Here is a 15026-nt window from a genome sequence, read left to right as displayed (position 1 = left end):
TCGGGAGATGGTGGGTTCTCCATCTTTAGAAATTTTTAAACAGAGGCTGGATCGCCATCTGACGGAGAGGCTGATTCTGTGAAGGTTCAAGGAGGTGGCAGGTTACAGTAGATGAGCGATTGGGATGTGAGTGTCCTGCCTAGTGCAGGGGGTTGGACTAGATTACCCCTGAGGTCCCTTCCAATTCTATTATTTTATGATTCTATGGAATGCATTAAAAGAACAAACAAATAAATGCTTCCTTAACAGGAGCCTTTTAATATCCAAGCTAGGGCTTGTTTTGGGAACTTTTAGATCTGTGCTCTGCTTCCACCTTGTGGTGAGCAGTAGCTGTGCAAATTTTAAAAATCTCCAGACCAAAGCCTTTTACGCACAGCTCTCCCCCTTCCCTTTTGTCCTGCATTTCTCCCAGGTATATTCTTCTCTTCTGCATGCCCGATCACTTTCACTTCACAGGTGGGTTGGGCTTTTGTTTTGCTCCTCTGTTTAGCTCCCTTAGAGCTAAAAAGAAAGGAACCCTCATCAATCCGGATTTTCATATAAACCTGCAGAGACATACGCTGTGATTTGGACGGGAAAAAATGGAGAAAGAAGAAATATGCAGAGTGCAGGAACAGAATGCGTATTAAAAGGATACCAATCAGGGATAATTGAAATCAAGCTCCCCGTCTTTATTCAACACCTTTATCCACCCTCTTGCCCAGCTGGTCCAGAGGTTTGGGCTTGGACCAGGCAAGTGGCTGAGGCCTGGGCAGAGTCCTGGCATCCCAACGAAGGATCCCCCTATCAGACCAGCTCCCAATCTCACTGGGATGAGGATGTGGCCTCTGGCTGAACAAGGTGGGATAGGTTTGGGTAAAGAGGATGCTACCTTTGTTGTTTAATTGGGACGTTTTTGTTGGGTCTTATGGTATTTTAATGTTTTACTGTGTGAACTGCCGCGAGACCAGTCGGGGAGTGGCGGTATATAAATTCAAAAATAAATAAATACATAAATAAGATCTCAGAAGTCAAGCAGGGTCGGCCCTGGTTAGTACCCAGAGGGGAGAGCACCAAGGAAGTCGACAGTTGCTCTATAGAGGCAAATCCACCTCTAAACGTGACTTGCCTTGAAAAGCCTCCAGTGTCGCAAAAATTGGACTGCGGCTTGGCACTTTATGCCCACAAGTATGCATGGGAATGTGGCATAGGAATGCCACCCTGAGCTACTTGTGTTGGAATAAGCAAAATCTGTTGGGTGTATGATTCAAATGAATGTGAAGAATATCCTACAGGAGCACGAGAGGAGATGTGTAATTAGCATAGTTAGATCTGGAACTTCCTGGTATTTTTCAAATAATCTTGCCCTGCATCCTGATTGGCTCAAATGGGGACTTCCTGTTCCTTTGAGCGTACTTCCTCCCTGTTTGCCTTCAGATGAAGAAGAACAATTAGTCTGACTCTGTTAGGACTCTCTCTCCTCAACTCTCTCTTTACAAAGTTGTTCCAGTCCTCAATAAAGCTATCTATTCTTTAAGCAGCCTACGCCTTTGATTATTTTAAACTCTGCCCAAAGCTTGGCGAAAGGGTGGGATAAAAAGCTAACCGATCAATAATTGGACGTGCGTTTCTGCTAGGAAAGGATTTGCTTCTGTGGCTTTTGTGTTCTGTTGTGTACTGTAAGTCTGTCCTTCTTTGATACTAAAACAACCGTTTCAACTTTAAAGGAAAATTTTCACTGAAAACACAGCCCCCTGCTCGACACTCTGGCGCATATGATTCTCGGGTCCATAGATTATTTATTTGATATCACTCTTGTACAATTCGCTCGGTGGACCAGCCCAAGGCTTCCTGATCCCAAACTGCGCCACTCCTGGAATGGACCCATCTTAGTCTCAGCCCAAGAACTGACACTCTTCATCCTGGGATGGATCCGTCCCACTGACCGGTCTTTTGGACGAGTCACCTTTTAGGCCCATCATCTGCCTGTCTGCTGTCTGAAGGAACCTCTGGCAAATCAGATGGTCCTTCTTCTTCACTTGACCCATCAGACGGTGTGGCTTCTTTCCCCTTTGCCTCACTGAGAGGGTCTCTGTCTCCATGGGTCAGTGTTTCTTCTTCAGCTGTTCTCTTAGATAAACTCAGTGAGATGGTAGGTTCCCGTTCCTTTCCGTTTTTCTCGTTTGGTTGTTGCCATTTCCCACTGGGTGAAAATCCTTTCGGCCTCTGCGAATGTTCAGCCCCCAGTGCCTTGGGACAATTAGACACTTCAGTGTCGGCTCTTTTCCCAGCTGATATAGTCCTCCCCACAGATGATATTTCTTCCTCCCTTTTCTTATTTTCGGATGCCCCTTCTTCCGTACCAACATTAATGGATGACATTCTCCTAGGTCTCTTCCCGTTGGACAGTCCTTTTGGCTTACTAGCCGTTTTTCTGGACAGGTTGGATGGACCTTCCTCTGCACTTCTCCATGCGTCTGATCTCCTCACTCTAAACAAGGGGCCCTCTTTCCCTCTTCTCCCAGTGGATGACCCGAGTCCTGAGCTGGGTGACCCTATCTCCCCCAATGCTAACACCACTTCCCTGCGACAATGTTGATCTCCAATGACGTTGATGACTGAGATCCAGCTCTCTCCCTGTCCGGAAACCATCTTGAAGGTTTTCCCATCACAGTCAATGAAGATGGTGGCGTTAGCTCGGTGCCGTGGCGACAACGCGTTAAACTCCTGCAGGGCTCGCTTGAGACAGGCCCGGAGGTCAACTGTGCATCCTTTCATGCCCTCCATTTCCTTCCACACTTTCAGAAGGTTATCTGAGGTGAGTGGCATTGCGCGAGCGCTCAACCTGTCTAAATACACGTCTATGCAGGACACTCGGACCCGGTACCGAGGTTGCCTGTTGGAAAAGACAACGTAGATATGGGACTTCCCTCTGCCAGAAATGAAGTCCAGGCAGGAGCTGCCACATTCCACGGTCAGCTCAGCATTGGTCTTAACAGAAGGTGGCTCCTTGTCAATCTCCAAGATGGCAACGTCCAAGCAGGAGCAGAGTTCCGTGGTGGCATCAGACCATCTGGCCAGCTCTTGCCTCACCTTCTCCAAACTCCCAGAGGTCAATGGAGGCGGGGAGAGAGACAACCGGTCCAGATATACCTCCAGATTGGAGACCTCAATGTGATAGCGGGTCCTTCTCTTCCACCAAGAAACAGTGATCTTGTTCTCGCCCCGGCCAGAGACAAATTCCATCCTCTTCCTCCCTCCCACTTGGACAGTCAACGTGGCATTGTCTCGCAGGCGCCGTGGCTCATGCGGGAACTCTTGGAGGGCATGGTCTAAGCAGGCTCTGAGCATCTCATCAGATTCCCGGCGGCCAGACTCCAAACTCTTCTGCACTGACTGTAGACTGTCGATACTCAATGGTACTGGAGAGCTGGGTTTGGGGATGCAGGCACCCATACGAAGAAAGACAGTGTCCTATGGATGTAGTACCGACCATGACCTCCCATGCAGTGACATCAGTGGTCCTGGAAGACCTGGAGGACAAGAAGAAGAGTTGGTTCTCATATGCCGCTTTTCACTACCTGAAAGAGTCTCAATATGGCTGACAATCGCCTTCCCTTCCTCTCCCCACAACAGATGGCCTGTAAGGCTGAGAGAGCTCGGAGAGAAATGCTCTGGGAGAACATCCCTAACAGGGCTATGACTAGCCCAAGGTCACCCATCTGGCTACATGTGGAGAAGTGGGAAATCAAATCCGGCTCTTAACCACTCCACCAAGTAAGCACTTTGGAATGTGAATCTGTACTGAAGAGAACGGCAAGCCAAGAAGGCAAGTTGGCCATATAGCCTGCAGCTATAGCCTGAATAGCTCAAGAGGGTAGCAGTGCAGTGTTGGCTCAAGATCTCCCGGGATCACAACTGACCCCCCAGCTGACAGAGATCAGTTCCCCAGGAGAAAACGCTAGAGGGCGTCACCCCAAGGGTCAGACATGACTTGGTGCTTGCACAGGGGATACCTTTACCTTTTAAACACAGTTAGACTTTTCTAAGCCCACTGACTGCAAAGAACATGGAAGGATGCTCCCATAGGAATCATTTGCTCCCGTACACAGATCCTCCAAGAAATGTATGAGCCCTTAGGCTAATTTATATTAAGGAATTTATATACAAGAAAAACCATTGTTGATATATGAGAATAGAGGAAAATAGCCACTGAAGAAAAGGTCTTTACCTTGAAAACGCGTCATCTTAATCCCAGACCCCATTTTGGTTCCTTTATATACTTAATTTTTGGCAAACACAGGTATTTGAGCATGCAATGAGTTGGAAGAAGAGTTTTTGCTTTTTTTGCATGAGTTTGTTGAATCGCACAATAAATGACATTGAGAGCCATCAGAAAATACATTTATCTTTCACCTGTACCCCACTTGCTTCTCATTTCTTGCTGGTACCCATTGAAAGTGGCTTGCCCTTCTGTTTCTTTTTGCCCATAGCTCCAAGAGTTGGACTCAAGAAAACTGTTCTCAAAGTGGCTTACAGTCGCCTTCCCTTTCCTCTCCCCACAACAGACACCCAGTGAGATGGGTGAGGCTGAGAGAGTCCTGATATCACTGCTTGGTCAGAACAGCTTTATCATTGCTGTGGCAAGCCCAAGGCCACCCAGCTGGCTGCATGTAGGGGAGTGCAGATTCGAACCTGGCGTGCCAGATTAGAAGTCCACATTCCTAACTCCTACACCAAACTGGCTCTCAGTTGCCCTTCCCTGTCCCCCCTAGGACTTTACGCTTTGTGGGTGGTAACTCGTTGGTGATTCCTGGCCTCCAGGAAGTTCACCTATCCTCGACCACTAGTCACTCTTCTACAAGAGGATGCCTTTGGGTACGATTTGTCAACCAGTTATTGATCCACCTGACATAATTAGGATCCATACTGCATTTTACCAACTTGTCAACAAGAATATCATGTGGAACCTTATCAAACGCTTTACTAAAATCCAGATAAACTATGTCCACAGCATTCCCCTGATCCAGCAAGTTAATCACTTTCTCAATAAGAAAGGGAAGAAGAAGAAGAAGAAGAAGAAGAAGAAGAAGAAGAAGAAGAAGAAGAAGAAGAAGAAGAAGAAGAAGAAGAAGAAGTTGGTTCTTATATGCCGCTTTTCTCTTAAAATTTTGATGGGTCGGTAGTTACCCGGATCCTCCTTTTCCCCTTTCTTGAAGATGGGGACAACATTTGCCCGCCTCCAATCATCTGGCACCACACCTGTTCTCCAAGAAGTGTCAAAAATAATGGACAGAGCTTCAGAGATGACATCTGCAAGTTCTTTTAGAACCCTTGGATGCAATTCATCTGGCCCAGAATACTTTGTTTCATTTAAAGAAACTAGGTGTTTATAGACTGCCCCCACAGTGATCCTAGGCCACCATTCCCATCCCCCGCTGGTGAAGATCTTGCCAATCTTCAGGGGAAAAAAACCTCCTTTGATTGTCTATCTGCTTGCCCTTTGATTGGCTGAAATGTAGTGATTCTCCCTTACATCATCCTGAATGTGTGTCTGATGTAAAAAGACAATGAAAGGCACTAAAGTTAAACTGATGTGTCAAATAGTCTTCAGGATGAATCTGCAGGAAGGGGTGAAAAGGGAAAAATGAATATAATATGGGTTGTGTGTAATTGGTTTGACAGGCATAGGAAAAACAAAAGTAAACCCAAGACTGAGGGTGATATGGTGGTAATGACTACAATCACAAACAATATATATCTACCTACCTCTGAATCTGAGTTCTTACCATCCATGGGAGTTGGGAAAAGGAGACGAAGGAATGTAGCATTTATTCTCATTGGTGTCTTCAGCTGTGATGTCATAGACCCAACACTAGGAGTTCCATTCCATCCTGTATTCTATGAAAGAAAACACTTCCATAGATTCCTCCATGATAGAGGAATCAAGAAAGAATTAAATCAGGCCCAAAGCCAGAACTGAAGTTTATGCAAGTTCCCACCCCTACAGCTTGGTGTAGTGGTTAGGAGCTTGGTGTAGTGGTTAGAGCCAACTTGGTATAGTGGTTAGGAGCATGGACTTCTAATCTGGCGAGCCGGGTTCGATTCCGCGCTCCCACACGTGCAACCTGCTGGGTGACCTTGGGCTCCCCACAGCCCTGATAAAGTTGTTCTGGCCAAGCAGTAATCTCAGGGCTCTCTCAGCCTCACCTCCCTCACAGGGTGACAGTTGTGGGGAGAGCAAAGGGAAGGTGATTGGAAGCCGCTTTGAGACTCCTTCGGGTAGAGAAAAGTGGCATATAAGAATCAACTCTTCTTCTTCTCCTACATTAAACAAAACCTGGTTCTCATTTTCTGACTAGGAGACAGAAAATATACTCCATGAACCCAAGGGGAGAAAACTAAGAACAAGTTCTGTGTAGACTGAATTCAGCCATGCCACCTTGAGTATGGAAAAAATCAAGAAGAACACATGAGTGCAGAAAGGGACACAGAGAACAACCTGAAAACTGACAGCGGTATCACCCAGCTCAGGTATTTTTCACCTCCCACTTGATTGAGTTGGCCTTGCTGCTCTCCGAATTATTTTTACGCATCTCTCCATTCATTTTTGAACAAGATTTCCTCTGTGTTCATCTGTTTCACTTGAAGGGCATGGAGAAATCAGTTCATCACTCCATGGTATTCTGAATGGTTATAATGTGTTTTGCCACTGCATTCAGCCACGCCCACGGGTCTCAGCTCTGAAGACTGGCAGCTTCTTCTTGGATTCAGGCTAGCCATAATGGCTGGTAGATAGAAAAAATTGCATCAGGAGCCTCTTTTTTGAAGGCGGTGGGGAGAGGAGTGGAGGCAGCAGAGGAGGGGGAATAAACCCAAGAGGAAAAACTGTCGAGAGAAGTTACGGTGTCTGGAGCTTCTGCTGAGAGAATTGCATTGCATTGCAACAACTGGATGGACTTTTCAAAGGTGCCTCCCCCCACTTTGCCCTGGAGGGGCCCAGGCAATGGCAGAAAACAGAGCAGGAAAGCTAATGCAGATCCCACCTGTCTGTAACCCTTTAAACTTTAAACGATTGTGCTTCAGACAGCCGTGCTTCCCCTCTGTTTCCTATGGGGATTTCTGCTTCAGACCGTATTTGGCCAATCTGTCTCCGAAGCAGCCCGGCCGCAGAGATTTTTGGGCCAGAGTTATCAGAAACGCACGTGCCTAGATGCGACCGAATGCAGTCAAGCATGGGGAAGGGTCATTTCACACAGAGATGCTCATTGAAGTGTTTTAAGAGAGAGCCAGTTTGGTGTAGTGGTTAGGAGTGCGGACTTCTAATCTGGCATGCCAGGTTTGATTCTGCATTTCTCCACATGCAACCAGCTGGGTGACCTTGGGCTCGCCACGGCACTGATAAAGCTGTTCTGACTGAGCAGGAATATCAGGGCTCTCTCAGCCTCACCCACCCCATAGGGTGTCTGTTGTGGGGAGAGGAAGGGGAAGGCGACTGTAAGCCGCTTTGAGCCTCCTTCGGGTAGGGAAAAGTTGGTAGGAACCAACTCTTCTTCTTCTTAAAATGGAAATGGAGAATGTTGCATTCTGGTTTAAAGAATGCAGGAAAGACAGCACAAAAGGGAAGGCAAATTAGGCAATTACAGGGATCACAGGCAGTAAAAGGAGAAATGGACACAATCAAGGTGGAATGACAATTTTATTTTCATCTCTTAAATCAGGGCATCAACAGGTATGTTTTCAAGTCCCAGGACCAGGAGGGTGTGGTTTACATCCCTCCCAAAGAAGCTGATGAAAGCGAGGAGAACTCCTTCTCATTACAGTAGTTTTTCTTGCAGCACTTCATATTTATGGTTACTGAATAGGTGTAACGCCAAAATTGGATTGTTCCTACATATCGAGTCGTGTTGCACAGATGGCGATTCTTTTCAGTGGTGCAGCCGGTCGGTTGGAGATCTGGTTGAGAAAGTCAAAACAGGAGCAAGTTTGGTATACGGGGAATGGGAATCTCATGGAGAACATGAAGCAAATGTAGAAGTGCCAGGGAGAGCGAAGGGAGAGCAAAGAAATCCCCCAGCAGTTAGGGGATTAGGGCGGGCTCAGTCCGGGATGAGGAAGGGTGCCGATTGGCCCCTTCCTCTGGACAGGCCATCGGCTGGGCCAATCCCCGCCCTGCCGATAAGGAAGCAACTGCGAGCCGCACAGGCCGCTGCCCAAAGGAGCCCCCGGCAGTCGCGCGGAGCATCAGGCCGCTGCCCAAGGGAGCCCACATCCTGATCCTGCCCTTGTCTCCCCAGCCACAGGACCTCCGTCTTGGATGGGTTGAGTTTCGGGTGGGTCTACCTTAGCCATCCAGCCATTGCTTCCAAGCAACTGGCAAATGTATTGGGGGGGGGGGGAGGGGGAGTCTGGCCATCCATCCATCAGGAGAAAGAGCTGGGTATCATCTGGATATTGGTGACAACCCAGCCCACAACTCTGTAGAAGCTGGGCTAGAGGATGCATATTGATGTTAAACAGAGCCTCTTGTGGCGCAGAGTGGTAAGGCAGCAGACATGCAGTCTGAAAGCTCTGCCCATGAGGCTGGAAGTTCGATCCCAGCAGCTGGCTCAAGGTTGACTCAGCCTTCCATCCTTCCGAGGTCGGTAAAATGAGTCCCCAGCTTGCTGGAGGGTAAATGGTAATGACTGGGGAAGGCACTGGCAAACCACCCCGTATTGAGTCTGCTCTGAAAACGCTAGAGGGCGTCACCCCAAGGGTCAGACATGACTCGGTGCTTGCACAGGGGATACCTTTACCTTTACCTTATAGATGTTAAACAACGTTGGGGAGAGAATTGCTCCCTGTGGTACTCCACATGGGAGCCCAAGAGGGTTTGATAACTCATCCCTTTAGATTTTCCTTCAGATTGTTGGCAGTTCTAAGCAAGATAGTCCAATAATCTGACTCAAAATATGTCTGTGCCCCCCTCTACCTACTACAGGCTTTTCAGTGCCCCTCTAACTAGGGCACCTGCAGTGATTCCCTTGGTTGGCCTGGTGGCCCAACGAAGATCAAAACAAATTTGAAGCCCTATCTTGTGTGGTATTTCTCACCCCCTCCATTTGTCTTTGTGTTACAAACTGTAGAGATTTGTTGTTGGAAGCTAGGGTTATATTTTGTTTCCACAGAAAACAATTCCTGGCTTTGCCAGTTTGGTGTAGTGGTTAGGAGTGCGGACTTGTAATCTGGCATGCCAGGTTCGATTCTGCACTCCCCCACATGCAACCAGCTGGATGACCTTGGGCTCGCCACGGCACTGATAAAGCTGTTCTGACCGGGCAGTGATATCAGCGCTCTCTCAGCCTCACCCACCCCACAGGGTGTCTGTTGTGGGGAGAGGAATGGGAAGGCGACTGTAAGCCGCTTTGAGCCTCCTTCGGGTAGAGAAAAGCAGCATATAAGAACCAACTCTTCTTCTTCTTCAGTAATATCAGGGCTCTCTCAGCCCCACCTCCCTCACAGGGTGTCTGTTGTGGGGAGAGGAATGGGAAGGCGACTGTAAGCCGCTTTGAGCCTCCTTCGGGTAGGGAAAAGCGGCATATAAGAACCAACTCTTCTTCTTCTTCTCTTCTGAATACTCTCCTGTACAGTAAGGACTAGTATATTGGTAGGGAGTTTTCCAAAATGGAAAAGCATGGGGAAAAAAAAACGTAAGCAGCATGAAAAAGCCATCCAACACAAAAAATGCTTGACAAACTGAATTATGGTAGTGTTACAGAATTACAGAAGGGCATTCTGAGTACAGTAGATAAAGTGTTTTCTGGATGTGCAAAAACAATTAAGGAATTTGGAAAAAAATAATTCAGTGTATAGTCACTCTCACTAAATTTCTTGCAGAAAAAGGACTTTGAGTCTGTAGTAAAAACTTTCACATTTCCCCAGCAGCAAAACTTACCAGCTAGAGTTGGAGATTTGTTCCTCGCTTCTCTTGCTGGGATACGAGTAACTGAGGGGAGACAAAAAAGAAAAGGGACATGATTTATAAATTCCTTCACAGATCTGTGAAACTGATTGTGTTGAGGGGGAATGAAGGGCGTAAATAAAGCCTCCAAGAAACAAACTTCTTTTGAGCCTTACATTTACACCAGACATCCTCTGACAAATCACTTTTTGCATTTGTTTTGGGTGCTGCCAGAATGCAGAAGGAGGGATCTTTGTGCTTTTTGCCACCAGCACCCACACTGGAGAAAACCTGATTGAAATTATCATCTGGATTCTTTAGAAGCAAGTTCTGGACATCACGAACTTTAAGAGACATACATACATTTAGGAATGGAATTCAGGTGTTCAATATATGGGACCGTCAACTCCTTAAAAGATATTATCAATAGACTAGTATCAAAGCCCATTTTAAAAACGGACTTTGAAAGGGGCGGCAGGCAGGAGGGTGTGAGAGGGTAGCTCCCTTTGGCCCACGAAGCGGGCTATAGGGAGTGGAAAGCCCCCCCCCCCCGCTGGTGGCAGAGTCATGGTTTTGCATCCCACAGAGAGGCTGCAAACCCCCACCCCTGGCTCCCTCCCAAGCAAGAGTGTACCTGCAGGCCACAAAGCCCTGTTGCTGCCTCTCTCCTCATGGGCGACCATGGAGGCCACAGCCACAAGGCTTTTAGCAGGCAAGGAGGGAGGGTGGGAGCTAGAGGGGGAGGGCCAATCAGGGTGGACTTGGACGGACAGGGCCCTGGACAGTCTCCTCCCAGGAGGCTGTTTCCCAAATATATACGTGAGCGAAATAGTGTTAAGGATAAATCAATGGATAACATATTTAATCAATGGATGAAATTCTCCTTTGAAGCATACATTTTTAAAAAATCAACTTAAAAAGAAAGGACAAAATGTTATGCCTACAAGACACTGATATAAAGTGAAGATCTTTAAAATGATTTTTAAAAATGCGCAAAGTATATCTTGCCGCAGTTCAAAACAAAAAATTCAGAGTAGCCATTTAGGTAAACAATCCCCAGTTAGAAGTTACAGAAGGATTAAAGGATCCAGATGGAAGATACTTAATTTTAAACATAAGATTCCTAAAGGACATGGTATGTATGTTAGCAACAATATATGTGCCAAGTAATGTTAAAGTTAAATGTTTTCCAGGTTATGTTAGAATTTCAAACAAATTTTGATTTGGGGAGACATGCATGGAGTAATAGATCCAAAGAAGAACAGATCCAGAAACTCCAAATGGGGAAAATTACCAAACAACGTTGTTTCTATATTGAAATGCTGAAATTAGAAGACACGTGGAGGTTTAAACATCCAAAAGAAAAAGTTTATGCTTTTCCCCCTGGCAGACATCAAACATAATCAAGAACAGAACTGTGCTAAATAGCAAAAATCTTAATAATGAATTTAGATAAAGCAGAGTTCCAACAGAGAATATTTGCCAAGCTTGTTGTTGTTGTTATGTGCGAAGTCGTGTCCGACCCATCGCGACCCCATGGACAATGATCCTCCAGGCCTTCCTGTCCTCTACCATTCCCCGGAGTCCATTTAAGTTTGCACCTACTGCTTCAGTGACTCCATCCAGCCACCTCATTCTCTGTCGTCCCCTTCTTCTTTTGCCCTCGATCGCTCCCAGCATTAGGCTCTTCTCCAGGGAGTCCTTCCTTCTCATGAGGTGGCCAAAGTATTTGAGTTTCATCTTCAGGATCTGGCCTTCTAAAGAGCAGTCAGGGCTGATCTCCTCTAGGACTGACCGGTTTGTTCGCCTTGCAGTCCAAGGGACTCGCAAGAGTCTTCTCCAGCACCAGAGTTCAAAAGCCTCAATTCTTTGACGCTCGGCCTTCCTTATGGTCCAACTTTCGCAGCCATACATTGCAACTGGGAAGACCATAGCCTTGACGAGACACACTTTCATTGGTAGGGTGATGTCTCTGCTTTTTAGGATGCTGTCTAGATTTGCCATAGCTTTCCTCCCCAGGAGCAAGCGTCTTTTAATTTCTTTGCTGCAGTCCCCATCTGCAGTGATCTTGGAGCCCAGGAAAATAATGCCAAGCTACTTTTGCACTGGATGTAGTTTTGTAGTGGACCAGAACACCAAGAGAAAGATGGAGACTAAATGCTTATTTTCTATTACCATATGAGGTGACGAGAATGTGTACAAAGATCTAGAAGAATTCCTTAAAATAAACAATACAGAACTGCAATCAGCTGCAATTTGGCAAGCAACACATCAATCCTCTATATTTTTCTGATTTTTTCTGCTTCTATCAGATTTGTTATTGACAAATGATGTGCAGCCCCAAGCCTGACTGTAGATGACAGTCTATAAACCAAAGGAATGGAAAAAAAATTAGAGGAATTTTAATAACAGCTGAAGCAAAAAGAAAAGAGAAGAAAGAGAACAAAGAAATTAGAAATACAGAAACTGGAGAAAGAGTAAAAAAAAAGATTCTTAATAAAGATATATTAGGAGAAATTAAAGAATTAAGAGGGAAGAGACAAAAAAATAAAAGATTAAATAAGAAGCATTTTGAATGCACAAAGAAACATTCAATGCACAAAGAAACATTTTCGGTCCTGGTGGAATGAGCTCCCGGAAGAACTGCGGGCCCTGTGGGATTTACCAACTTTCTGCAGGGCCTGCAAAACGGAGTTCTTCCGCCAGGTTTATGGTTGAGGCTGGTACCTCCATGGTGGATTGGGCCCCCCTCCCTTTTAGGTTATATTTGCGGTGATTCTCTATTCCTTCCCTGGGGTGAGCTATGTGATATAATGCCGTCGTGGGTGGTTGGGTTAGGTTGCGTTGTGGGGTTTTTAAAGGATGTTTTATTGTATTAGGGGTTTTATGGGGTTTTTTATATGTGACCCACCACAAGCCTTGGGGGAGTGGCAGGCTATAAGTTGAATGAATGAATGAATGAATGAATGAATGAATGAATGAATGAATGAATGAATGAATGAATGAATGAATGAATGAATGAATGAATGAATGAATAATGGAGATACTCAGTGTATTAGGAAGGAGCAAGAAAAAAGAGCAATAACAGGTATAAATAAAGGCGATCAAATTATATATGCTGGGGGGGGGGAAATAGAAGAACAATTTGTTAATGTCCTTATAGAACTTCTAAAAAAGCAGTCTGTCTCGGAAATGGAATAAGATAATATTTGAAAGAAATCACAATTACAGAATACAATTAAGAACACAGAAGATCTGTGGACCCTTTGGACACTTTTATAGTTCTGAAGAACCTGCAGCATGAGCTCTTCGGCGAGGCATTTGGTTGGGGCCAAGTAATTAAGGAATAACATCTTATAGGCCTTCTCCCACAAGAATCCAGAAGAGCCCTCCCTGGAATAAAAAGACCTGAAGATTAACAGGTCCATCATATACTACCTGCAAGTGAGATATGTTAGTGATTGCAAGTCTGGGCACTTTATAATGTTATTGTTTTAATGATGAATGTTTTAATGTATTTATACCATCCTGTAGGTATGTAATGTATGTAAACCATCCTGAGCTGGTTCTGGGAGAAACGGTTGTATAAATCCAAATAAGGAAGGAAGGAAGGAAGGAAGGAAGGAAGGAAGGAAGGAAGGAAGGAAGGAAGGAAGGAAGGAAGGAAGGAAGGAAGACAGACAGACAGACAGACAGACAGACAGACAGACAAGGGGACAAGGATTCTTGCACCTGGGCAATAAAAGAAGAAGAAGAAAGACCAAAGTACACAGGGTTAGTCAAACTGCGGCCCTCCAGATGTCCATGGACTACAATTCCCATGAGCTCCTGCCAGCATTCACTGGTAGGGGCTCATGGGAATTGTAGTCCATGGACATCTGGAGGGCCGCAGTTTGACTACCCCAAGACTATTAATAATAACACTATAAAAAGTAATTAATGATATTAAAGAAGGATAAAGAAAAACTGAGCTGCACCCAACAATGTATCAATGAAACAAAAAAGGGAAAATGCGAGGTGTCCAGAACAGGGGTAGGGGGTAGGGGGTAGGGAAGGATTTTTTAATTTCCACAAGACACAGAGGGGAGGGGGATCAAATATTGTTGTTTTTCTTTGTTTCCTTGGCCTTTGTGGACCCTATGACATTTAAAAAAAACAGAGAATCTACTCTCAATGGGCATTAGAAGAAGAAGAAGAAGAAGAAGAAGAAGAAGAAGAAGAAGAAGAAGAGTTGGTTATTATATGCCTCTTTTCCCTACCCGAAGGAGGCTCAAAGCGGCTTACAGTCGCCTTCCCATTCCTCTCCCCACAACAGACACCCTGTGAGGGAGGTGAGGCTGAGAGAGCCCTGATATCACTGCCCGGTCAGAACAGTTTTATCAGTGCCATCGTGAGCCCAAGGTCACCCAGCTGGTTGCATGTGGGGGAGTGCAGAATCGAACCTGGCATGCCAGATTAGAAGTCCGCACTCCTAACCACTTCACCAAACTGGCTCTGTATCTGACATTTCTTCCTTAGGCTGTTGGCTGTTCTAGGTGGGATAGCCCAATAATCTGTCTCAGAATCAGGCAGTGCCCGCTCCGCTTAGGACAAGCCTTTCAGGGCCTCTCTAACTCAGGCACTTGTGGTGATCACCGTGATGGGCAGATGGGGCCTTCAGCACCTTACCGTTTTGTTCTTGTGTGAAGCACTGTTCCTTTCCACAAGCGTAGCAGTAAACAGCAATACATGGGCTGTCTTCTTCACACCTGTCATAGCACCACAAACTCTGAACTGAAAAAGGGAGTGTTAGTGAGAAGCATGCAGAATTGCATTTTTTTGGTGTGTTTTTGTCTCATGCTGATAAAGATCACAGAAGAAAATCAAAAGGTAGCATGGATTCCTGAGCATGCTTTTTTTTCTTTTTGGTTTGCTAAATGCTAAAGAAGAACTAAAAACTGAAGGAGTCCAATTGATGGCTAATTCTTCTGTAGAACCAGTTAAAAGGTGGAAAGTCAGCCCCCCCCCCCGCCTTCCACTATAATATTTGCAGTCACTATATTTGTATTTTTCATTGGGATTTTTTTTTCACTTCTTTGTTCATACAAATTACTGTTTCCATTGT

The 15026-nt window shown here is 45.7% G+C and overlaps 1 protein-coding gene across 1 annotated transcript; it reads right to left on the bottom strand.

Annotated features, from left to right (window-relative positions):
* Positions 1-1758: 1758 nt before the first annotated feature.
* Positions 1759-5845, bottom strand: LOC143834310 (uncharacterized). Its single transcript, XM_077331027.1, has 2 exons — positions 5749-5845; positions 1759-3512 (listed from the first exon to the last, which is right to left on the bottom strand). The coding sequence occupies exon 2, from the start codon at positions 3433-3435 to the stop codon at positions 1942-1944; it is 1494 nt and encodes a 497-aa protein (XP_077187142.1). The 5' UTR covers positions 3436-3512; positions 5749-5845; the 3' UTR covers positions 1759-1941.
* Between the last annotated feature and the right edge of the window lie 9181 nt (positions 5846-15026).

Source organism: Paroedura picta, chromosome 3 (assembly GCF_049243985.1).
Source record: "Paroedura picta isolate Pp20150507F chromosome 3, Ppicta_v3.0, whole genome shotgun sequence".
Classification (NCBI taxonomy): Eukaryota; Metazoa; Chordata; class Lepidosauria; order Squamata; family Gekkonidae; genus Paroedura; species Paroedura picta.
The sequence above is the reverse complement of the archived record's forward strand: the minus strand, read 5'-3'. Positions and strand labels throughout refer to the sequence as shown.

What these genes read in the sequence shown, in the direction of transcription:
- LOC143834310 (XM_077331027.1), bottom strand. Translation starts at nt 3,435, where the DNA reads ATGGGTGCCTGCATCCCCAAACCCAGCTCTCCAGTACCATTGAGTATC.